This window comes from Mobula hypostoma, chromosome 27 (assembly GCF_963921235.1).
Source record: "Mobula hypostoma chromosome 27, sMobHyp1.1, whole genome shotgun sequence".
NCBI classification, from domain to species: Eukaryota; Metazoa; Chordata; class Chondrichthyes; order Myliobatiformes; family Myliobatidae; genus Mobula; species Mobula hypostoma.
This window is the reverse complement of record NC_086123.1, coordinates 7290207-7311878: the sequence shown is the minus strand read 5'-3', so window position 1 is coordinate 7311878 and position 21672 is coordinate 7290207. Positions and strand designations below refer to the sequence as shown.

The window sequence follows — 21672 nt, the reverse complement described above, 5'->3', positions numbered from 1 at the left end:
CCAGTACCCATTCTCAGCTGGGTGGACTGGAGCAGCGTGTGATTAAGTGCCTTGCTCAAAGGCACAACACACTACCTTGACCGAGACTCGAACCTACGACCTTCAAATCGTGAGCCCAACACCCTAACCACTTGGCCGTGCACTAAGACTGCAGATGGAAAAATTTATTTTATTGTGATTCGACACACAGCACACAGCACAGTAATGGGACCCTCTGGGCAATAAACCCACACCACCCAATTACACCCATGTGAGCAATTAACCCACTGACCCGTACGTCTTTGGAATGTGGGAGGAAACTGGAGCATCTGGAGGGAACCCGTGCGGTCATGGGGAGAAAGTACAAACTCCTTGCAAATTGTACCTGGCTCACTGGCGTTCTAATTGTGCTACACTAACCACAATGCCACTATGTCACCAATGACAAATATAGTGATATGTAATGGGCAATTACGCATATGGGTATCACCATCAATGTACCATCTAGTGTATTCCTATTGTGGAATGTCACAGCAACCAGAAAAATAGTGAAATGTAGCTCAAACTTTGCTCAAAGTGGTTCAAAACGTGTTTGTATTATATCCCTGTCTTATGTTTAAGGACTCCCTACTCAATTCATCATGAGGTGTTTTGTAAATTAACCCCATTGATATGAATAACATCGCTGAATTTATGCAGAAGGATAAGTGTGGCCAAGAGTTTCATTCTATTGTTGTCGGAGAAGAATGTGAAGATTTGGTATTTGATCTACAATACTGTGCAAAAGTCTTAGGTGTATATATATATATATATATATATAGAGAGAGAGAGAGAGAGAGAGAGAGAGAGAGAGAGAGAGAGAGGGAGAGAGGAAGAAAGAAAGAAAGAAAAGGAAGCTAGGGTGCCTAAGACTTTTTCAAAGTACTGTATTAGTCAATGTAGAGGGGAAAAGGAGTTTGTAAATCTGGCGGGAGCAAAGGGTATTGGGAACAACAAGGGCGGAGTGCAGCGGGAGGGGTGCGGAACAGGTAGCAGAGAAGGAGCACCAGGGGCAGGGGGTTGGTGCGGGTGCAGACACACCCAGCCCCGAGACACCAGGCAAGGTCATTTGATTCCAAGCAATTGGTTTATTGACAATTACAGAATTTCTTTCTAGTACTTCCCGCTTCCTGCCCTCTTCCCTTCCCTTTTTCCCAACCATGATTCCCCTTTCCCTGCCCCTTCCCACTCTCTGCCCACAATAGAGACTCAGAAACAGGTCTACCATCACCCACGTGTGTCATGATAATTGTTTTTATTTGCGGCAGCAGTGCGATACACAAAATTACTACAGTGCTGTGCCAGATCTTAAGCACCCTACTATATATATGTGCCTAAGACTTTTCCACAGTACTGTAGAATGTCAAAGCATTTTTTTTCATTCTCTACATTTATCTAAAATGTACTTTCACTTATTTTAGAGAAAAACATTGAATCAATGAAGTAATCTGTGAGAATTTACTTTGAACGAATATTTTGCTGCTATACACATGTATCTTTTCCTTTCTCCATTGGTTACTTTTTCTCTTGCTCTTCCAGAAGCACTTCCTCTTGCTGTGCCTTCTCTCCCTCCACCTCCTTTCCTTGTTCCTCCTCCTTCCCTTTGTCCAGCTCTTCCTTCATCTCCTTGCCCGGCTCTTTGGAAATCCCTTTTTCTTCCTCTGCCTCCCTTGCTTGACTCATCTCCTCCTCTTCACTGTGTTTCTTCAGCACCTCCTTCTCTTCCTCTTTTTCCACTTCCTTCACATCTTCAGGCCGCTTCTCAATTTGAACCGGAATCACTACCTCCGTAGGTCTGGAGAGGGGAGCTTCCACAATTAGAATGCCGTTGGAGGTTAAGGTCGAGGTCACGGACCTGGAATTCACACCTGACGGAAGCCTGAAATCATATTTTTGTGGAAAAAAAATCATGAATTCATTTCATGGAAACCAAAGCTGATTTGCAAATAGGAAACCAGGAATGCATACTATCGATTATGTTCCCCCAAGCTGGTGCCTACTTTGTATCCTGTATTTTATGCCTCGGGATTTTATTCCTAAGTAACACACACAAAATGCTGGAGGAACTCAACACGTCAGGCAGCTTCAATGGAAATGAACAAACAGTCGTTGTTTTGGGCATAGATCCTTCTTCAGGTCTCGAAAGGTTGGGGGGAAGATGCTAGAATAAAAAGATGGGGGTGAGGAGAAGGAGGAAAGCTAGAAGTTGATAGGTGAAGCCAGGTGAGTGGGAAAGGTAAAGGGCTGGAGAGGGAGGAATCTGATAGAGGGGGACAGTAGACCATAGGGGAATGGGAAGGAGGTGGGGAACCAGAGGAAATTGATAGATAGGTGAGAAGAGGTAAAAGGTCGGAGTGGGGAGTAGAAAAAGAGGGAAGGAAGAAGAGTTTTGTTTTTAACGAAAAGGAGGAATCAATACTAGTGTCATCCGGCTGGAGGATATATAGTGTTGCTCCTCCACACTGAGGGTGGTTTTATTGTGGCACAAGAGGAGGCCATGGACTGACATGTCAGAAAGGGGATGCAATTTGGAATTAAAATGTTTGGCCATCAAAAATTTCTACTTTTGGCAGATGGAGTGGAGGTGGTTGACAAAGAGGTTCTCCAATTTATGACAGGTGTCACCAATGCAGAGAAGGCTGCATTGGAAATACTGGATACAATAAACAACCCCAGCAGATTCACAGATGAAATGTTGCCTCACCTGGAAGGACTGTCTGGGGCTCTGAGTGGAGGCAACGGAGGAAGTGAATGGGCAGGTGTAGCACTTTGGCCACTTGCAATGACAAGTGCCAGGAGGGAGATTAGTGGAAGGGATGAATGGACAAGGAAATCATGGAGGGAGTGATCTCTGCAGCAAGCAATGGGTGGTGGGGGGAGGTAAAGGTAAGTTTGGTGGTAGGATCCCTTTAAAGTTGGCGGAAGATACAGAGAATTATGTGTTGGGTGTAGAGGCTTATGGGGTGGTCGTTAAGGGCAAGAAGAACTCTATCATTATTAAGGCAATAGGAAGATGAGGTGAATGCGGATGTCTGGGAAATGGAGGAGGTGTGGGTGAAGGCATCATCAATGATAGAGAAAGGGAAATGCTGTTCTTTGAAGAAGGAGGACATCTCTGATGTCCTGGATAGGAAAGCTTCATCCTGGGAAGAGATGTGGCAGAGATGAAGGAACTGAGAAAAGGGAATAGCACTTTCACAGGAGACAGGATGTGTAGAAATAGAGTCAAGACAGCCGTCGGAATTGATCGGTTTCTATAAGATGTTGATCGATAATTTTTCTGCAGAGATGGAGGCAGAGAGATGAGTGAATTTAAGGGCAAGGTGGAAGTTGGAGGCAAAGTTGTTGAAATTGATTAGCTCAGCATAGGTGCATGAAGCAGCACCAATGCGGTCGTCAATGTAGCAGAGGAAGAGTTGGGGAGCATTGGCATGGAAGGCTTGGAACATGGACTGTCCTATGTAGCCAATGAAAAGGCAGGAAGATTCGGGCCCATGCAGGTGCCATAGCGACCCTCGTCCGGAGAAAGAAGAAGGAGCCCAAGGAGAAATTGTGAGGGAGGAGGAGGAGGGTGGTGGTGGAGAGGTAAAACAAGCCATGAGCTTTAAAGTCTTCTTGATGGAGGATAGATCTCTATAGGGACCGGTGAAAGTAAAGCGGCCAAGGCCAGGGAATTGAAAGTTAGTGAGGAGATCGAGATGTGTTCCAATTTGATATTTGTATTTGGATTTACTCAATTAAATATTGATTTTAATTAGCTGCAGTGTCTGTTACCATTGTGATGGTGAATATGTCCCAGTTAACAATATTGCGCACGCACACACAAGTCATGCCTTAACATTTATTTACATACTATGCCCGTGGGGTTTGCACACCTTGCTCAGAGTGAGCCACAGTGAGCTGACTGATAGCTGGCACATCCACCAGGAGGTCAGATCAGAACTAGTGGCCAGAAACCATAATAAACTGTCAATGTTTCAACCTGAGACCCTTCATAAGGATTGACCTACCCTGAGGTAGGTCTTGACCTAAAATATCGACTGTTCATTTCTCTCCACAGGAGATGGGCTCCTCCAGCTTTCCACATGTGCCACTCAAGATCTCCAGCATTTGAAGAATCTCTTACGTGTGAGTAAAAGTGTGTGTTTTTGCAGGGAGTATTATTGGGGATTCTATGGAAATCAGGGCTGGGGTCCCAGACAGATTGATGATCTAGGTGAAGGAATAGAATGTAATTTTTCAGAATTACCCGACAAATGGGTGGGTTTGTCAGTTGAGATGACAAAGCAGAGTGGATTCAAGATTTCAACAACGGATCTGTGGCAGGTTGGTCCATGGCAGGTGTAGTGTTATATGAATAAATATAGAGTTATCCACTACAGTCAGAAGAGAAAGGAGCTTGTTATTTCAATGGTATTAGATTGGGAAGTGTTGATGGACCGGGAGACCTGGATAGAGTGGACATGAGAGAATATTTCCAATAAGATCAGAGGGCACTGCCTCAGAATAAAGGGATTCCCCTTTTGAACAGAGATGAGGAGGAATTTCTTCAGCCAAAGAGGAGTGAATCTGTGGCACTCTGTACCTCCCAAACAGATCCTTGACTTCCTCATCGGGAGGCCACAGTCAGTGCAGGTCGCAAGTAACATCTCCTCCTCACCGACGGTCAATACTGCTACACTTCAAGGATGTGTGCTTAGCCCACTGCTCCATTCTCTCCACACCCATGACTGTGTGGCTAGGCACAACTCAAAAGCCATCTATAAACTCATAGATGACACATCTGTTATTGGCAGTGTCACAGATGATAAGGGAGCATAGGGGAGTGAGGTAGATCAACTGGCTGAATGATTTCTTAACAACAACCTTGCACTCATAAACACAATAGATTATGTAGATGTTGGAAACCCACAGCAACACATGCAAAATGCTGGGGGAACTCAGCAGGTCAGGCAGCACCTATGGAGGGAAATAAACAGTCAACATTTCGGGCTGAAATGACCAAGTGGGAGATTAGTGGAAATAGATGAATAGACAAGGGAATCATGGAGGGAATGATCACTGCGGAAAGCGGAGAGTGAGGTAAGGGGAGGTTAAGATGTCTTTGGTGGTAGGATCGCATTGAAGGTAGTGGAAGTGCAGAGAATGATGTGTTTGCTGTGAAGGCTCATGGGGTGGTAGGTGAGGACAAGAGAAATTCTATCTCTGTTAAAGTGGTGGGAAGATGGGGTGAGCGCAGATGCCTAGGAAATGGAGGAGATGCGGATGAGGGCAGCATTAATGGTAGAGGAAAGGAAGCCTCGTTCTTTGAAGAAGGTGAACATTTCTGATGTCCTGGAAAGGAAAGCCTCATCCTGGGAACAGATGTGGTGGAGACAAAGGAACTGAAAAAAGGGAATAGCATTTTTCCAGGAGATAGGGTGGGAAGAATGATGTGGGAATTGGTGGGAAGATAGATGTGGGAATTGGTAGGAATTGGCAAAATAGGAACCGGCTATTGAAGACCACTAGAATTATTTTAAATGATAACACAGCTCAGATTCCACACTGTCCCCACATTCAAGAGTGGGAGTAGGCAGGCATGGAAAAATTTCACCTACGTTTTCTTACAGGTAATAAATTGAACCACCGTTCAGAACACCGAAATTTGATTCCCCCTTTGCACCAAGTGTGGTGTAGCTAATTTCCTTGTTCAATACTATTCCTCACACTCTCTCTCTGTCTCTTCTCTCTCTGCTCGCCTTTCTCTTTCGAATGCTCTCTCTCTCCCCACACTCTTTCATAGCTATCCTTCACAGAATGACAGAAACATATACTAATGACGAGAGGGAAGCCCATCAAATTTATGTCACATGTGAGGAGCTGTCCAGACCAATCTGACTTCACAGTTTTTCCGAATTATTGCACATCCAGCATGTAACCAAGTATTTGTTTAAGGTAATTCTAAGAACAGTGAGTTCCAACCCCCACAATTTTTCTTCTTCCTACCTCCTTTCAATCCCCATCCTCCTACGATGTTCTTCATCTTCCTACTCAGTGAATCTCAAAACATCTACACATGACTTTACACAACCTCCTGTCTGTTTACACTTGTTGTTTTTTCTTTGTTGTTTACCAGCGTTAAATATAAAATATTTATTTGCCAAGAACTTTTCCTTGACTCATTTGTTTGTTTCCTTTTCTGTTTCCCAATTATATTTAGTTCCCATTAGTCATCTTGTTAAACACCACAGCTGGGTTAATGTGAAGACGACAGTTTGATGGAAAACAAACTTACTTGTACTTTCTTGTGAAAGTTCTAGAAATAAACCCATGTTGATTTTCCTTTTCCACGTGGTTCCCTGAAAGCAAACCAATATGGAACAAAGATACAGAAGGCACGATGATCAAAATATACAAATCAGCAAATTGTTTCCCATTGGGATTCCCCACTTATGCATTCTTTTGTTTGGAAGTAAACTCAACAGAATACAGCAAAATACCTTTGGACGCAATAGCGGTGCTCATTCTGGTACTAATTTTTGTTTCCCCATAGAGCTCCTAGTTTCTGCTGCTGGTGCAACCCTAAACCAACCAGCATGTCTTCTCCCCTCCTGCCGTCACCATGCAGTCTTCCCTCTGGGACCTGAGTCAGATCAAATCTGACACCAGCATAACAAGTATCAGAAATCTGATGCTGGGAAAAACTAAGTAGAATGCTTTATAAACTCAAGAGATTGAAAACTGAACAAAGGCACACAGTAAAGCAAGTTCACTTACTGTAATCAATTCTATGACTGAATAAATGCCCGAGTAACATAGGAGCCAAGTGGTTAAAATAATTGTAGGTTGCTTAGTATATGCCCAGTGGCTGTGATATTTACTATCATCAAGCACTTGAAGAGGCTGTATTAACTCCAGACTTGCTGACGACATCAACCCAGTGCAATTCACCTACTGCCAAAGCAGGTCTATAGTGGACACTATCTCCCTGGCCCTACACTGATCTCTTGGAGCATCTGGACATTAAGGACACCTTTATCAAATTATTGTTTAAATGCCTGCAAATATCACAGGATATTGCCAAACTGAAAAGTTAATTGATGGAAGCTACATTGTGATAAATAAGCATAGTTGTTAAATTAACATACATCAAAGTTGCTGGTGAACGCAGCAGGCCAAGCAGCATCTATAGGAAGAGGCGCAGTCGACGTTTCAGGCCGAGACCCTTTTCCTATAGATGCTGCTTGGCCTGCTGCGTTCACCAGCAACTTTGATGTATGTTGCTTGAATTTCCAGCATCTGCAGAATTCCTGTGGTTTGTAGTTGTTAAATTAAGTCATTTTCTGGTGTGTATTTATTGTTTGCTCCATTGAATTGGCAACAAGTGTTGCAGATAGAGACTGCAGGACAGGTAGACAGGCACATTGCTTGATGTTGTTTTGGGAGAGCATTTCGACAAGATACTCTGGTGCAACATATAGTTATGACTAGATGGTGAAATTACCGAGCACTGGCATTGTGATAGAAAAGTTCGTTTGAAGACAAGTATCGTGAGGTCACAAAGGATTTCATTGTGACATCACAGGACATTGGCTTTGCGATGTTGTTACACACTTTGTCACAGCACTGCACACTGGCATTATGTCATTAGAAACTGTCACATAAAATCCTCTCATACAACTCAACATTGGGGTTTCTACAGAATTTCATACTCCTACATTTTAAGAAAAACTTCCTTAGTATTGGTATTAGATTATGAGGACACTCAGTCCTTGTTTATTGTCATTTAGAAATGCATGCATTAAATAATGATACAGTGTTCCTCCAGAAAGATATCACAGAAACACGGGACAAACCAAGACTGAAACTGACAAAACCACATAATTATAACATATAGTTACAACAGTGCAAAGCAATACCGTAATTTGATAAAGAGCAAACCATGGGCACGGTAAAAAAAGTCTCAAGTCCCGATAGCCTCATTATCTCACGCAGACGGTAGAAGAGAGAAACTCTCCCTGCCATGAACCTCCAAGCGCCGCAAACTTGATAAATAAGCATTACATTTTTAAACATATTTGTTCTAAAGTTCTACAATTTACTCTTGAGACACAAGCCTGCATGTTAGCCTCAATATTGCATCCAACACCCTATCTGACAGCAGCAAATTTTCTCCCAATCTCTAGAAAATGTTCATATTTATAATGAACGTAAATCAGCTGAAATAATTAAACACCAGTGTATATGAAACTCGTGTAGGTACAAGAAGAACTTGTAAATTTCAGCTCAGTTCATCATCATGCCTGCACCATGCTTTCTTACGAACCTCTAATTTTTCAATGTTAAGTCATGATAAACTCAAGGCGTTGGTAGATAGGTTCTTGATTAGCCAGGGCATCAAAGGGTATGGGGTGAAAGAAGGGGAGTGGGGATGACTGGAAGAATTGGATCAGCCAATGACTGAATGGCAGAGCAGACTCGATGGGCTGAATGGCCTACTTCTGCTCCTATATCTTATGGTCTACGGTCTTAAATAAAAACATTCAAAGAAACAGATAACATAAAGCAGATCCCAAATGCACGTATTTTTTAAAAATGAAGGAAAAGAAAATGCATATATTTTTTCTGCCTGGTCACCAGTTTTTCACCTAGCAAATGATTGGTAGCAAAACTGCCCATTGCCCTGGAACAAACATAGGTTGGGAGTTTATGTATTGGCAGGGTTAAGTGAACAGATGCAAAAGAGCAAAGGAATTTGGATATACAGGAACATGTGTAGATTAGATATGCCCAACATTCCATGATATTTTCAGCCATTTAAATGATTTATATGAACATATGCATACAGGTGAGTACAGATGCAAAGGCATTATCAGGCCAGAATCTTCAAAACATGAAATATCTGTGGATTGCTAGCCAATGTTAGCATTTTTAAGTGGATAAGACTTGTTTTAATGCCTTCAGTATAAGACAGTGTCACAAGATATTAACAGGTACAGATACAGAACAAATAAACACAGGAATTACTGGAAATACTCAACAGTTGTTAGCCCACATGGGTGGAGAGGAAAAAAGTTAACATTTCGGATCAATGACCTATCAGCAGAACTGGGAAAGGAATTAAGCAGCACCAGGTGGAAGAAATGAACAAAAATTGACACAAGGACTCACAAAATGTTACTGTAAATGTTAATATTTCTGTTAAAATAGCAAGCAGAAATGTTAGAGAAATATTGATGCTTGGTAACAGTAAATAGTTTACACAGAACGTTCAATTGTCCTGGCAATAGCACCACCTAGTGGATTTAGCCTGGTATTATTGAACAAACACCCTGGTTAAAATAAACTTCTCCAGATTCCATCTGGGTACAGGTATCAATTATAAGCGACGTTTTGATGACAAACTATGCCATCTTCATCAGGGGTGATGCCTGGGCATGTCTAGTCCAGTGGTATTTATATCCCCATAGTCCATCCCTCCTGATTGGTTAGTCCTCATCCAATCAGATTTCCACTGTCCCACTAGAGGAAAAGAATTTTAACAAAGACAAAGGTCTCCCTCTTAATAGGAACTGGAATTCAATTGTCAACAAGGTGGGACAGTAGAAACCTGATTGGATGAGGACTAACCAATCAGGAGGGATGAACTATGGGGGTTTAAATACCACCAGACCAGACAAGCCCAGACATCATCCATGAAGAAGTTGGCAGAGTTTGATATCGAAATGTTGGTTGTAATCAATAATTGTACCCGGCTGGAAGCCTGAGAAGAGTTTATTCATTATATATGCCAGGAAAGCACTAGATTCTTTCTCACCCTGGTTAGAACTTCACTTTTTATACAAGCCTGAGGCACAACCCAGAATTGCCTCTGCCGTACCAATATGCCTGTAACCCCGACCAGGTAACCTATCTAATGTGGGAGCCAGACACTGCCTGTAGCTGTTAGATAGCCAGCCATAGCGTACACTCTATTGTGCCCCTGAAGAAATACAAGATTATTAACTATATTAGGATAAAAGCCAGCTGGTGGTGTAGTGGCATCAGCGCCAGACTTCGGAACAAAGGCTCCTGAGTTCGAATCCAGCCGGCTCCCTTGCACGCTTTCCATCCGTGCTGGGTTGAGCGTCGAGCTAGCAACTCGGCCTTGTAAAAATAAGAAAGCCTGCAAAAAGAACGGCGTCCCGATGACTCCACTTAGAGTTGAAGGCTTTCTTCTTCTTCATATTAGGACCAAGGATCAACTTTATTCACAGTATACACTTAATGTATTAGGAATTTGTTGTGGTGTGTGTTGACATGACATGCAATTAAAAAGTGACAACATTTGACAATTACTGTATAAATAATAAAGAATTCAATAAAATAAATTGAGTTTAGTACATGGATATTGAATTAAATGTGCATAAATACATAAATACTGATATGTATTTACAATGTAAGTAGTATTATAAAAATGGTTTAAATTGTTTACAGAGTAATGCAGTGACTGGATAATAGTGTGTGTGTGTGTGTGTGTGTGTGTGTGTGTGTGTGTGGTGGGGGGCGGTGGTGGTGGCTAGAATGGTTGATAAGACTAACTGCCTGGGGGTATAAACTTTTAAGATAGTGTGAAGTTTTTGTTTTAATAGCCCTTTAGTACTTCTAGAAGGGAGCTTTTGGAAAAGACAGTTTGCAGGGTGGGTAGTGTCCACAATGATTTTACCTGCCCACTTCCCTGTCCTGAACATTTACAAGTCCAGCAGTGATGGTAGACTGCAGCCAATGACCTTTTCTGCTGAACGGACAGTATGCTGTAGATTTCGTATATTGTACCTGGATGTTACACCACACCAGACAGCATTTGCAGATGCACGGATGCTCTCTGTGATGGGGAGTGTAGAATTGCTCCAGTTTGTTCTGGATAAGATGGAATTTTAGCCCTTGCCCCAAGAAGTATATCCTCTGCCGAGCCATTTTGTTAATGAAGCAGACATGGTTCTCCCACGTGAGGTTGATGCACGAGGGATTAAAATGTTGTTGCAACTGTTTATGATGTGTTTGCAAGATTTTGTAGCCGTTTTATTGTCTTAAGCATTCCTGTGCAACTTTGTCTTTTCTTCATAAGGGATAGGTTGTCTTGCAAATCTATGAGCCATTGCGTAGCATTCCTGCTCAGCTTGCAGTAATGGGACTGCTTTCCATGGTGATTTTAAATGGTGACTAAAAATCACAGCAAAGACTCTTAACCTTTGGATTTCCCAATAACTTTGCTGTTTGCCAGAGAAGCATGCATTTCCTGAGATGCCATGAGAAGAAAGCATATATTTAAAATACAATCGCCCATTCTTGGGCAGATATAGAACATAGAACAGTACTGGACCTTCGGCCCACTTTGTTATGCCAACCTTTTACCCTACTCTCAGATCAATCTACCCTTTCTTTCTACATAGCCCTCCATTTCTCTGTCAACCTGTGCCATATATATATATACACATAACATTGCCAATACACAAAAAAAATCACGGAAAGAGACTGGCAGAGAATGAAGGGTCTTTTTTCCTGTGCGAACAGGAGCTGTGAACATGACAATTTTTAGTGTTTGAGTATTTATTGATTTAAACTGCAGTGAGCTTCAATATGCAGCCCAGGAGTTGCTCGTGTTTACATTGTGGTGGAGATGTGAAGACGCCTTGTGCCACGCTGCAGATCGGACATGATATTTTCATTTGTAATCTTGATTATCTGCAGTGCTGTGTTCAGCAATTCTCTACTTTAATGTTGGTAATATTTTATTCCTTACAGCAACATGCTGCAACATTACTGTATTTAATTCACTGCATGATGTTTTTCTTTATTTACTACAGCAATCTATTTGCTGTTTTTTTTTGACTATCAATGGAGTTTTCTAGGCATCAAAAGTTTTTGTGTTGTGATCATTAAGCTGTGAGGAGGAAGCATTCACAAGTGCTGCTGATTATTGGCTTAATAATTGAGGCTCATGTTTGTTAATTATTATGGCTGTTAATGCTTTCAGCTCTTTTCTAGGACAATATCATAAGCTAACGGGCTGGTCCGTTGAAATAGCTGTACAAGTGATATTTTGCAGAATGCTTACTTGCTGGTGAATCTGACTTTTTTTCTCCTTAATCCCAGATGGTGTTGACCCTGGAGTATAGTTCCCAAGGCAACAGTAGCCCTAAAGGAAGTGCTAATTACAGAACTGCAATAATGAGGCAGGGTGGGTAACTTTTAACAGCCAGTTGCCTGACTCTGAACTGCCAAACAGGCAGTCGGCAATGGGAAGCCAAAAAGCAGGAGTGAGGACAGATCCCAACCGATGTTCGCTGTAGTGTTGGTGAGGGGCTAGTGAGGGAGCAAGCTACACAATTGCATTAACAGCTTGTCCGAAAGAGGAAAGAAGCTGTTTAAGTATGCAATTCTTTGTGGTCTGTTTATCGGTTCCCAAGCCTATTGTTTAAGGATAAATGGGTGCAGTTTAGACCAACGATTGGTGAAAGCTCTGAATAGGAACCTGGTCCAGGAGTACTTGTATCTAACAATAGTTTTGCTATCATCATACTGAGAGAGCATAACAGAAGCAAAAGGTTAATCTTTATGGCTCCATGTTGTCGTGGATAATACACTGAGTCACTGGGTTGCCCTGTGGCTTTCTTTTTCAAAATGGTGATGTATGCAATGGAGGGTTCTGAATAGCATGCCTGTAAATCTTCCTTCAGACAAGAGACATAAACTATTTAAATTTTCTTGCCCTTGAATGTGATTCCTTCTTTTGTATGTCACTCCCAATATGTAGATGAATCACCTCAATGCCAATAAGATTATGACTCACAACCAATTCCTGGAGCACGGAAAGTATTTTGTAAGAGAGCAAGATATTCCCTGGTGAAGAAATTCATTCAGCTCATCCTGCATCAAGCACCAAGAGAAAGTATTTTTTTTTCTTATGCCGTTCCTTGGAGATAAGGGTGATTTGTTTCACACTTACTCCTGTGGATTCTGAGATGAGAGTGTGTTACACAGCTCTGCCGCAGAAGGGACAGCTGACGCATACAGGGTCCAGTGGAGTGGGTTATTCTGCACTCTTTCTGCTCTTTTCGTTTCACCTTCAGTGTTGTCTCCAAAAGATTCGAGGAGCTTGCTGTCCTACTGGACTTGGATTACTGGTGCCTCACTCTATGTTTCTCCATTGTCTTGACCGATCAAAATTTGGGACTCCGATGAGTTGGTGAGGACGCTACAGTTTTTCAGGGAGGTTCTGCGAATACCCTGGAGGCCCTTCTTCAGCTCTCCTCAAAAAGTTTTGCCTTGACTAAGTTTGGAGTACAGTGCTTCTTCCAAGAGCCTCATGTCAACTTTGAGGATGACGTGGCCCATCCTTTGAAGTTGGTTAAGCATGGTCAGAGACACAAGACTGAGGATTTTGGCCAAGGATAGGATGTTGGTGTTGTCTGTCTGTCTTACCAGTGTATTTGGAAGATTTCACATTGACAACATTGGTGGTCTTTCAGTGGCTTTGAGATCTCTAGGTAGGTACCCCTTGTCTTCGAAGCATATAGAAAAGCTGTGAGCCCTGATGCTGAGTTTGAGGTCACTCTTCAAGCATCCATTCCTCACAGTCAGAGACTATCCTGGCACACCACAAGCAGTGGTGAATTTCATCATGTTTGCTTGCCTCCACTGCAATATAGAAATCAATCCATGCTTTCCAGCGTTTCTTTGTAGATATTTACTTTTTTGCCAAGAGATACAGCATGGAACAGACCCTTCCAACCCAATGAGCTGCACCACAGAGTAACCCACCTGTTTGACACTAGACAATTCACAATGACCAATCGACCTACTAACTGGTATGTCTTTAGCTCGAAAGAGGAAACTGGAGCACCCAAAGGAACCCCACGTAGTTCACAGGAAGAATGAACAAATTCCTTGCAGACTGTGGCAGAACTGAACTCTGAAGCCCAGAACGGCCCGAGCTGCAGTGGCATCGTGCTAACCGCTACACTACTGTGATAGGAAGTGTCTCCAACTCAAACATTGACTGTTCATCGCCTACAAATGCTGCCTGAGTCACTGAGTTTGCTTTTCCTTTCATTGTGGACCTTGGTTTTGTGGAATGGTGTTGCGTGGTCTTGGTCTTCTGGTGGTTCAGTTCAAATCATGTCCTCTTTCACGATCCCGGAAAAGAACTGGTAGTCATTTGGTGCCCAGTTTCCAAGTGTGCATATGCCCAGGGTTGTCTTTAGATTGTAACTAGAGTTGGAATTATTCTGCTTCTGGAACAGAAGGGATGAAATTTGAACAGGTTCTTGTTTGTCCTGGAGGATTGACATGTTGGTCGTGCCACAGTATGGAAGATTGAGAAGGGGATTCATTTATGGTCCTGCACTGCTTGATATCTGATTCCAAAAAAATTCCAACAGATTTGTCAGGCAAGAATTCCCCTTTAGAAAACCATGCTGACTTTGGCCTATTTTATCATGTGCCTCCAAGCACCCCGAAACCTCATCCTTGATAATAGACTCCAACATCTTTCCAACCACTTAAAGAGTGAAGTGATATTTGCAATCTTCCAGTTCTCTGGAACCATTCCAGAATATAGTGATTCTTGAAAGATCGCTACTGAAGCCTTCACAATCTCTTCAGATACTTCTTTCAGAAACCTGGGGTGTAGCCAGTCTGGTCCAGGTGAGTTAACTACCTTCATGCTTTTCAGCTTCCAAAGCATCTTCTCCTTAGTAATAGCAATGATGCTCTTGTATTTCTGGCATTCTGCTAGAGTCAACTAAGTTGGTTCTGCAGTGAGTCCGTTGGTAAGGAACGTGCTTTGTAGGCAACTTAAATTCCACCTTCATACACATTACAATTCTTGTTTCAGTGTTTCAGGTATCTATTTGTGTATTATTGCAAAAAGGACTTCATTGGTTATGAAGTACACTCAACTGTCTTGAGGTCCTGAAGCACAGCATGCAAATATAGATGTTTTTACTTCTGCCTATTTCAACATACTATCACACATCCTACAGGGGTTAGCTTGAATTAATATTCTGAATTTGTCATCCTTGCATCATTTAGTTCTGTACGTCTCCGACAGCTTTCCATTGACCTTCGCCCATTACCTTTCAAGGCTAAGTTATCCAGCAATCTCCAGTGTTCTTTCTTAATGCAGCTCCCTCACACCAAAGAGGAAATTCTAAGCCATAGCTTTCTTGTAAAAGAAATTGCTTATTGACTTCATTGTGTTCTTTGGTTACGCTAGAGTTAACATTTGTGTGTGAGCCACATACAGAGGGTTCTAAAGTAGTGCATTGAGACTGTGTAGGAACTTCACTTACTGTAATAGAGTGGAACTTTTCTCTATACTGTTCAGCGTGCTCTTGTGCCTCCCTGCTCTCTCAGTGATGAAGCTGTAGTACAGATTTCTTTTCTGTTCAATATTTCAGCAAAAAGAAATCTGACAAAAAATCTTCTGTAATTAGAAGCCTACCTGTAGTTAGTGTTGGTGCGTGGCCAAGTGGTTAAGTCATTCCTCTAGTGATCTGGAGGTCGCTAGTTCGAGCCTTGGCTGAGGCAGCGCGTTGTGACCTTGAGCAAGGCACTTAACCACACATTGCTCTGCGACGACGCTGGTGCCAAGCTGTATGGGTCCTAATGCTCTTCCCTTGGACAACATTGGTGGTGTGGAGAAGGGAGACTTGCAGCATGGGCAACTGCCGGTCTTCCATACAACCTTGCCCAGGCCTGCACTCTGGAAACCTTCCAAGGCGCAAATCTATGGTCTCACGAGACTAACGGATGCCTATCTGTAGTTACATCTGAGACAAGTATGAGGAAAGAAATGAAACTTCAAAGAATTTAACTTCAATTTTACAAGACATACCCTCTTCATGCTGCTTTCATTGGGAAGAGGCTACAGGAGCCTCAGATCCCATGCCATCAGTTTCAGGAACAATTATTACCCTTCAACCATCAGGCTCCTGAACTTCACTCACCTCAACTCTGAACTGATTCCAGAACCTATGGACTCATTTTCAGGAACTCTACAACTCATGTTCTCTGTATTTTTATTTACTTATATATTTATGTTTACTGCAGCTTCTCTTGTTTTGCACATTGGTTGTTTGTCAGTCTTTTGGGTGTAGTTTCTGAATGATTCTGTTTTATTTTTTGTTTTACTGTGAATGCAATGCAAGAAAATGAATCTTGAGGTAGTACATGAACCTTGATAATAAATTTTACTTTGAACTTTGATTCTTTTTTAATTTTAATTTAATTCTCCTTGAAAACGTTAATTTGACATCATTGTTAAAAGAATGTACCATTAATATAGAGTAACATTCAATACCCCTGACTTTAAACGTGCTCCAGTGTGCAGATGAATCAGGCAATGCTCGAATATTATTCCTTTTGAATGAACTGTATAGAATCAGTAACTAGTGGAGACACAAGAAACTGCAGATGCTGGAATCTGGAGCAACACACAGTCTACAGAAGAAACTCAATGGGATGAGCATCTTCTTAGGGGCCGGTGGGAAGGAACTTCTGATGGTTTGGAATGAAAGCTTGCATCCAGATTGTTATTTTTAATCCAAAATATTGACAATTTATTTTGGTTTCTTCCCCCTTCCCCACATTTTTATTCTGGCAACTTCCCCCTTCCTCTCCAGTTCTGATGAAGGGTCTCAGCCCAAAAGGGGTCTCAGCTTCTTTCCAACTGTGATAAGACTGCTGAACGGGTCCTGACCCGGATCTGGGATGTACCCTGCAAATATCCAGACCTGCCCCTCGGTTTTTCTGCACTACCTTACTTTCCATTTTCTATTTTCTATCTATGATTTATAATTTAAATTTTTAATATTTACTATCGATTTGTACTCCAGGGAGCGGGAAGCACAGAATCAAATATCGCTGTGATGATTGCACGTTCTAGTATCAATTGTTTGGCAGCAATAAAGTATAAAGTTTGTTCATTTCCATAGATGCTAGGTTGATACCTGCTGAGTTCCTCCAGCATTTTGTATGTGTTGCTCTGGAGTTACAGCATCTGCAGAATTTCTTGAGTTTATAATAGTAGGTGGTTGCTTCTCTGATAGGAAGCCTGGGATTAATGGTGTGCCACAGGGCCTTGTGCTGGATTCATTGTTGTTTATCATTTATATTAATGATTTAGATGATAATGTGCTAAACTGGATCAGCATATTTGCAGTTTACACCATGGTTGGGACCATAGTGGACTGTGTGGACAGTTATCAAAGCTTGCAAATTGATCTGAACTATCCGGGAGAATGGGCTGAAAATGGCAGATGCAGTTTAATGCAGGCAAGTATGAAGCATTACATTTTTGGAGGACAAGCCAGGGTAGGACTTCTACAGTGATAGGTAGTGCACTGAAGAATGTGGTAGAACCTAGGGACCTGGGAATATAGATTCGTAGTTCCTTGAATGTGGCATCACAGATTGATAGTGTCATAAAGAGAGCTTTTGGCATGTTGGCTTTTGTAAAATTAGGGCATTGAATACAGGAGTTGTTCTGTTATGCTAAAGTTGTATAAGACGTTGGTGAGGCCAAATTTAGAATATTCTGGTCACCTACTTGCAGGGAGTTATCAGTAAGTATGAATGAGTACAGAGAAAATTTTCTTGGATGTTGCTGGGACTTCAGGACCTAAGTTTCAAAGATAGGTTGAACAGGTTAGAACTTTATTCCCTGGAGCATGGGAGAATAAAGGGTGATCTGATATAGATCTACTAAATGATGAGGAACATAGATAGGGTAAATGCAGACAGGTTTCTTCCCCTCAGGCTGTGTGAGACTAGAACAAGAGGTCATTGGTTTTGGGTGAAAGGTGGAGTATCTGAGAGGAATCTCAGAGGGCGGGTTAGAGTGTGAAATGAGCTGCCAGCAGACGTGGTGGGTGTGGTTTCCATTATAAAATTTAAATGAAGTTTGAATAGTTATGGAGGACTATTGTCTGGGTGCAGGGAGATGAGACTAGGCAGAAAACCAGGTCTGCATGGACTACATGGGCTGAAGTGCCTGTTTTTGTGTTTTTAGTGCTCTGTGAATCTATGACTCGCTAATGGGAAATAAAACAAAATGGAGCTGAGGTGGAGAATCTGCCATGATCTTACTGAATGGTGGAAGGGACACTTGGGTTTGAGTAGACTACTCCTGCTTCTATTTCTTGTGTTCTTGTGAGTGAAAACGATGATAGTAATTTTAACAGTTTCTGTAGTAACAGCTTGTAGCATCATTTAAGATATGAAGATATTGCATCATGAGAGAGGGGTGCTTGGGAGATGAAATGAGGGACGGCAAAGGTTTACCTGAAGAGGTTTAAGATTGCTACGAGGTGTAAGAGAGGAAGAGGGAAGGAGAGTTTAGAGAGAGAGTTCTGCTAAAGAGGTTTAAGATTGCCAGGGAGGTGTAAGAGAGGAAGGGGGAGGAGGAGTTTAGAGAGAGAGTTCTGGAGCTTAAAGGTTTGTCAGGGCAACTCACTACCAAATGTGGTAGAGAGATTCGAGTCAGAGGGTCAGAAGTAGGTGGAATCTGTTGATGTTATCAAGGTGTTGCTACCAGTCAATGACGTACCTGAAATTTCCAAATAATCTTCCTGTGTCTTCACTTGGAGTTCCTCAGGGGTAAAATGTTTCACATCAAGGCAGATCTTCCAATTGTCCAAGTTCTGCATGGGCATTCCCCAGGCAGGTTGTTGGGACAGAGTTAATGAGCCATGACTGGCCGCTGTGTTTTCGGCTAGGACGGGGCATGATCTCCTGGACCAGTTAGCGCTGAGCTGATCCTCCACCCACCCTATCCAGTCCCTCAGCGGCTGTTCAGGGTAAGGAGGGAGACCAAAATCCTGATCAAACTGGCAGCGTGGAAAGTAACCGCTCCTGAAGGGATCCCAGTAACTCCGGGCAAAGAAGGGTAACAAAGACATTTTCTCAGGTAGGGGGTGGCGAAATACTTCAAACAGTAAAACTGTGCTTAAGTGAAACTCCCTAAATTCACTCCAGATGAAGCATGCTCCTTGTGCCGGTTATTGTCGTACGTGACAGTATTTATACACTAGTCCTGCACCCCAAACATAACTTCACTACTAATAAATATTCTTCCAATTTGTCACAGGGAACAATGTTAGATCATTCTGAGAAACAGCACACAGCAGTCACATTCCAACACATCAGAAGTTATATATAGAGATGTGACAAAGGGAAACTAACAATTGTATTTATAGCCTGCATTCAGTAGAAAGGATTGCAGAGAACTGTCAAGCTAACGTTACTTCTTCAATCTTCTGCTGGAAGCTATACCTTTGAAGGCTCCCAGTTTGCTCCTGTTTGCTATATTCATGCAATACTGTTGTTTTGCACTTTATTTGTCATAGCATTTCGGATGAATTCTCTCAAAGCACCAGCAGCGATTTTTTTTTTGGTAGAGCTTACAGTAATTAGAGTAAGCAAAATATCCAGCCTAAAAAGGCATTCAGCTCAACTAGGTTATATGCTTTCACTGATTTTCTTTTTAGTTATCCATCCAGCTTTTTGATAGAGTGATTCTCTTTGCCAGACTATTCCATGTGGGTAATTCTTTTTTTTATACCCTGGTGCATAGTTTGGCCTTTATTTTTTGATATCCCCAAACTAAAATGTCTTCTCCACATCTAAACTCTCAAACTCTCTTGAACAGCATACTCAAGATGCTGGCAGACCTCAGCAGGTCAGGCAGCATCTACAGATGGAATGAAGTACTTACGTAGCATCATCCAGATGTTTCGGGTGGAGGGCCGCAACCGAAGGAGCGGAAGCCAAATAAGAAAGTGGAGAGGGGGAAGAAGTCGAAAGCAGATGATGGGGGGAGCCCAGAAGAAGGGGCAAGGGGAATTAAGTCAAAAGCAATCGGCAGGAGAGGTAAACAACTGAGATTAATATTTAATATTTAAAGATTAAATATTAGCATTATTTGTCATATGTACATTGAAGCATTGGAACAGTGAAATATGTTGTTTAAAATTGACTTATACAGTTCTAGAATGTGCTGGGGGCAGCCTGCAAGTGTTACACAGAAACATAGAAAATAGGTGCAGGAGTAGGCCATTCCACACTTCGAGCCTGCACCGCCATTCAGTACGATCATGGCTGATCATCCAACTCAGAACCCTGTACCTGCCTTCTCTCCATACCCCCGATCCCTTTAGCCACAAGGGCCATATCTAACTCCCTCTTAACTATAGCAATGAACTGGCCTCAACTGTTTCCTGCGGCAGAGAATTCCACAGATTCACCACTCTCTGTGTGAAGAAATTTTCCCTCATCTCGGTCCTAAAAGGCTTCCCCTTCATCCTTAAACTGTGACCCCTCGTTCTGGACTTCCCCAACATCTGGAACAATCTTCCTGCATCTAGCCTGTCCAATCCCTTTAGAATTTTATACGTTTCAATAAGATCCCCCCTCAATCTTCTAAATTCCAATGAGTATAAGCCTAGTCGATCCAGTCTTTCTTCATATGAAAGTCCTGCCATCCCAGGAATCAATCTGGTGAACCTTCTTTGTACTCCCTCTATGGCAAGAATGTCTTTCCTCAGAGTAGGGGACCAAAATGGCACACAATACTCCAGGTGTGGTCTCACCAAGGCTTTGTACAACTGCAGTAGAACCTCCCTGCTCCCGTACTCGAATCCTCTTGCCTTCTTCCAGCACCAACATAGCATGCCACAATTTGCTATCCTGTAGACCTTTGGAAGAAGGAATCTCACAGGAGATGATAGTGGACCGTAGGAAAAATGGGAAGGAGGAGGGAAACCAGAGGGAGGTGATAGGCAGTTGAGGAGAAAGAAAAGGGTAACCAGAATAGGGAAATGAAAAAGAGAGAAGGGGAGAGTAATTATTGGAAGTTAGAGAAATTGATGTTCATGCCATCAGGTTGGAGGCTACACAGATGCAATATGAGATGTTGCTCCTCCAACCTCAAAGCAGTAGAGAAGACCATGGATGTGATGGGATGGGATGGGAATGTGAAGTCGAATTGAGAATGGATAAGGAAGGGGAGATCCTGCCCTTTGCTGTGAACAGAGTGAAGGTGTTCGACAAGATGGTTCCCCAGTCTGCATCGGGTCTCACCACAATAGAGGATACCACACTGGGAGCACCGGATACAGTAGGTAACCCCAACAGGTGAGTGTTGCCTCACCGGGTGAACCTGTTTGGGGCCCAAAATGGTAGTGAAGGAAGAATTGTAGAGGCATTTGCAGCCCTTGTCCCTCTTGCAGGGAGGAGGGAGATCAGTATTGAGGGCCGAGTGGACAAGGAAGTCACGTAGAAAGTGATCCCTGTTGGAAGCAGAAAGGGAGGACGAAAAGATGTGCTTAGTGGTAGGAACCTGCTGGAGATGGAGAAAGTTATGGAAGATGATATGCTGCATACGGAAACTCAAGGGGTGGTAGGTAAAGACAAGAAGAACCTTATCCCTATTAGGATGGTGAGAGGATGGAGTGAGGGCAGATGTGCAAGATATAAAGGAGATGTTGTTGAGGGGCTCAAACTCTCTTCATTGTTTTCTTCTCAGGTTATCCTCATTCCTTTCATTTCTTGGTAATCTGTTTAGTCTTTCCTTGCTAGTATAAATTGTCAATCTTTCTGGGAGGTTTTCTTGCATAATCCCTGACGTTT

At 42.5% G+C, this 21672-nt stretch overlaps 1 protein-coding gene across 1 annotated transcript; it reads right to left on the bottom strand.

Annotated features, from left to right (window-relative positions):
- Nucleotides 1-1258: 1258 nt before the first annotated feature.
- LOC134338427 (heat shock protein beta-1-like) lies at nucleotides 1259-19125 on the bottom strand. The gene is made up of 3 exons (XM_063034233.1): nucleotides 18593-19125; nucleotides 6296-6359; nucleotides 1259-1897 (listed from the first exon to the last, which is right to left on the bottom strand). The coding sequence occupies exons 1-3, from the start codon at nucleotides 18942-18944 to the stop codon at nucleotides 1534-1536; spliced, it is 780 nt and encodes a 259-aa protein (XP_062890303.1). The 5' UTR covers nucleotides 18945-19125; the 3' UTR covers nucleotides 1259-1533.
- Between the last annotated feature and the right edge of the window lie 2547 nt (nucleotides 19126-21672).

Bases quoted from the DNA above. Each gene is read 5' to 3' on its own strand.
- LOC134338427 (XM_063034233.1), bottom strand. From the start codon at position 18,944: ATGTCTTTGTTACCCTTCTTTGCCCGGAGTTACTGGGATCCCTTCAGG. The intron at 6,360-18,592 runs GTACGTCATTGA...GTTTGCTTTCAG, and splicing joins AGATTATTTGGAAATTTCAG to GGAACCACGTGGAAAAGGAA. The intron at 1,898-6,295 runs GTAAGTTTGTTT...ATATGATTTCAG, and splicing joins ACTTTCACAAGAAAGTACAA to GCTTCCGTCAGGTGTGAATT.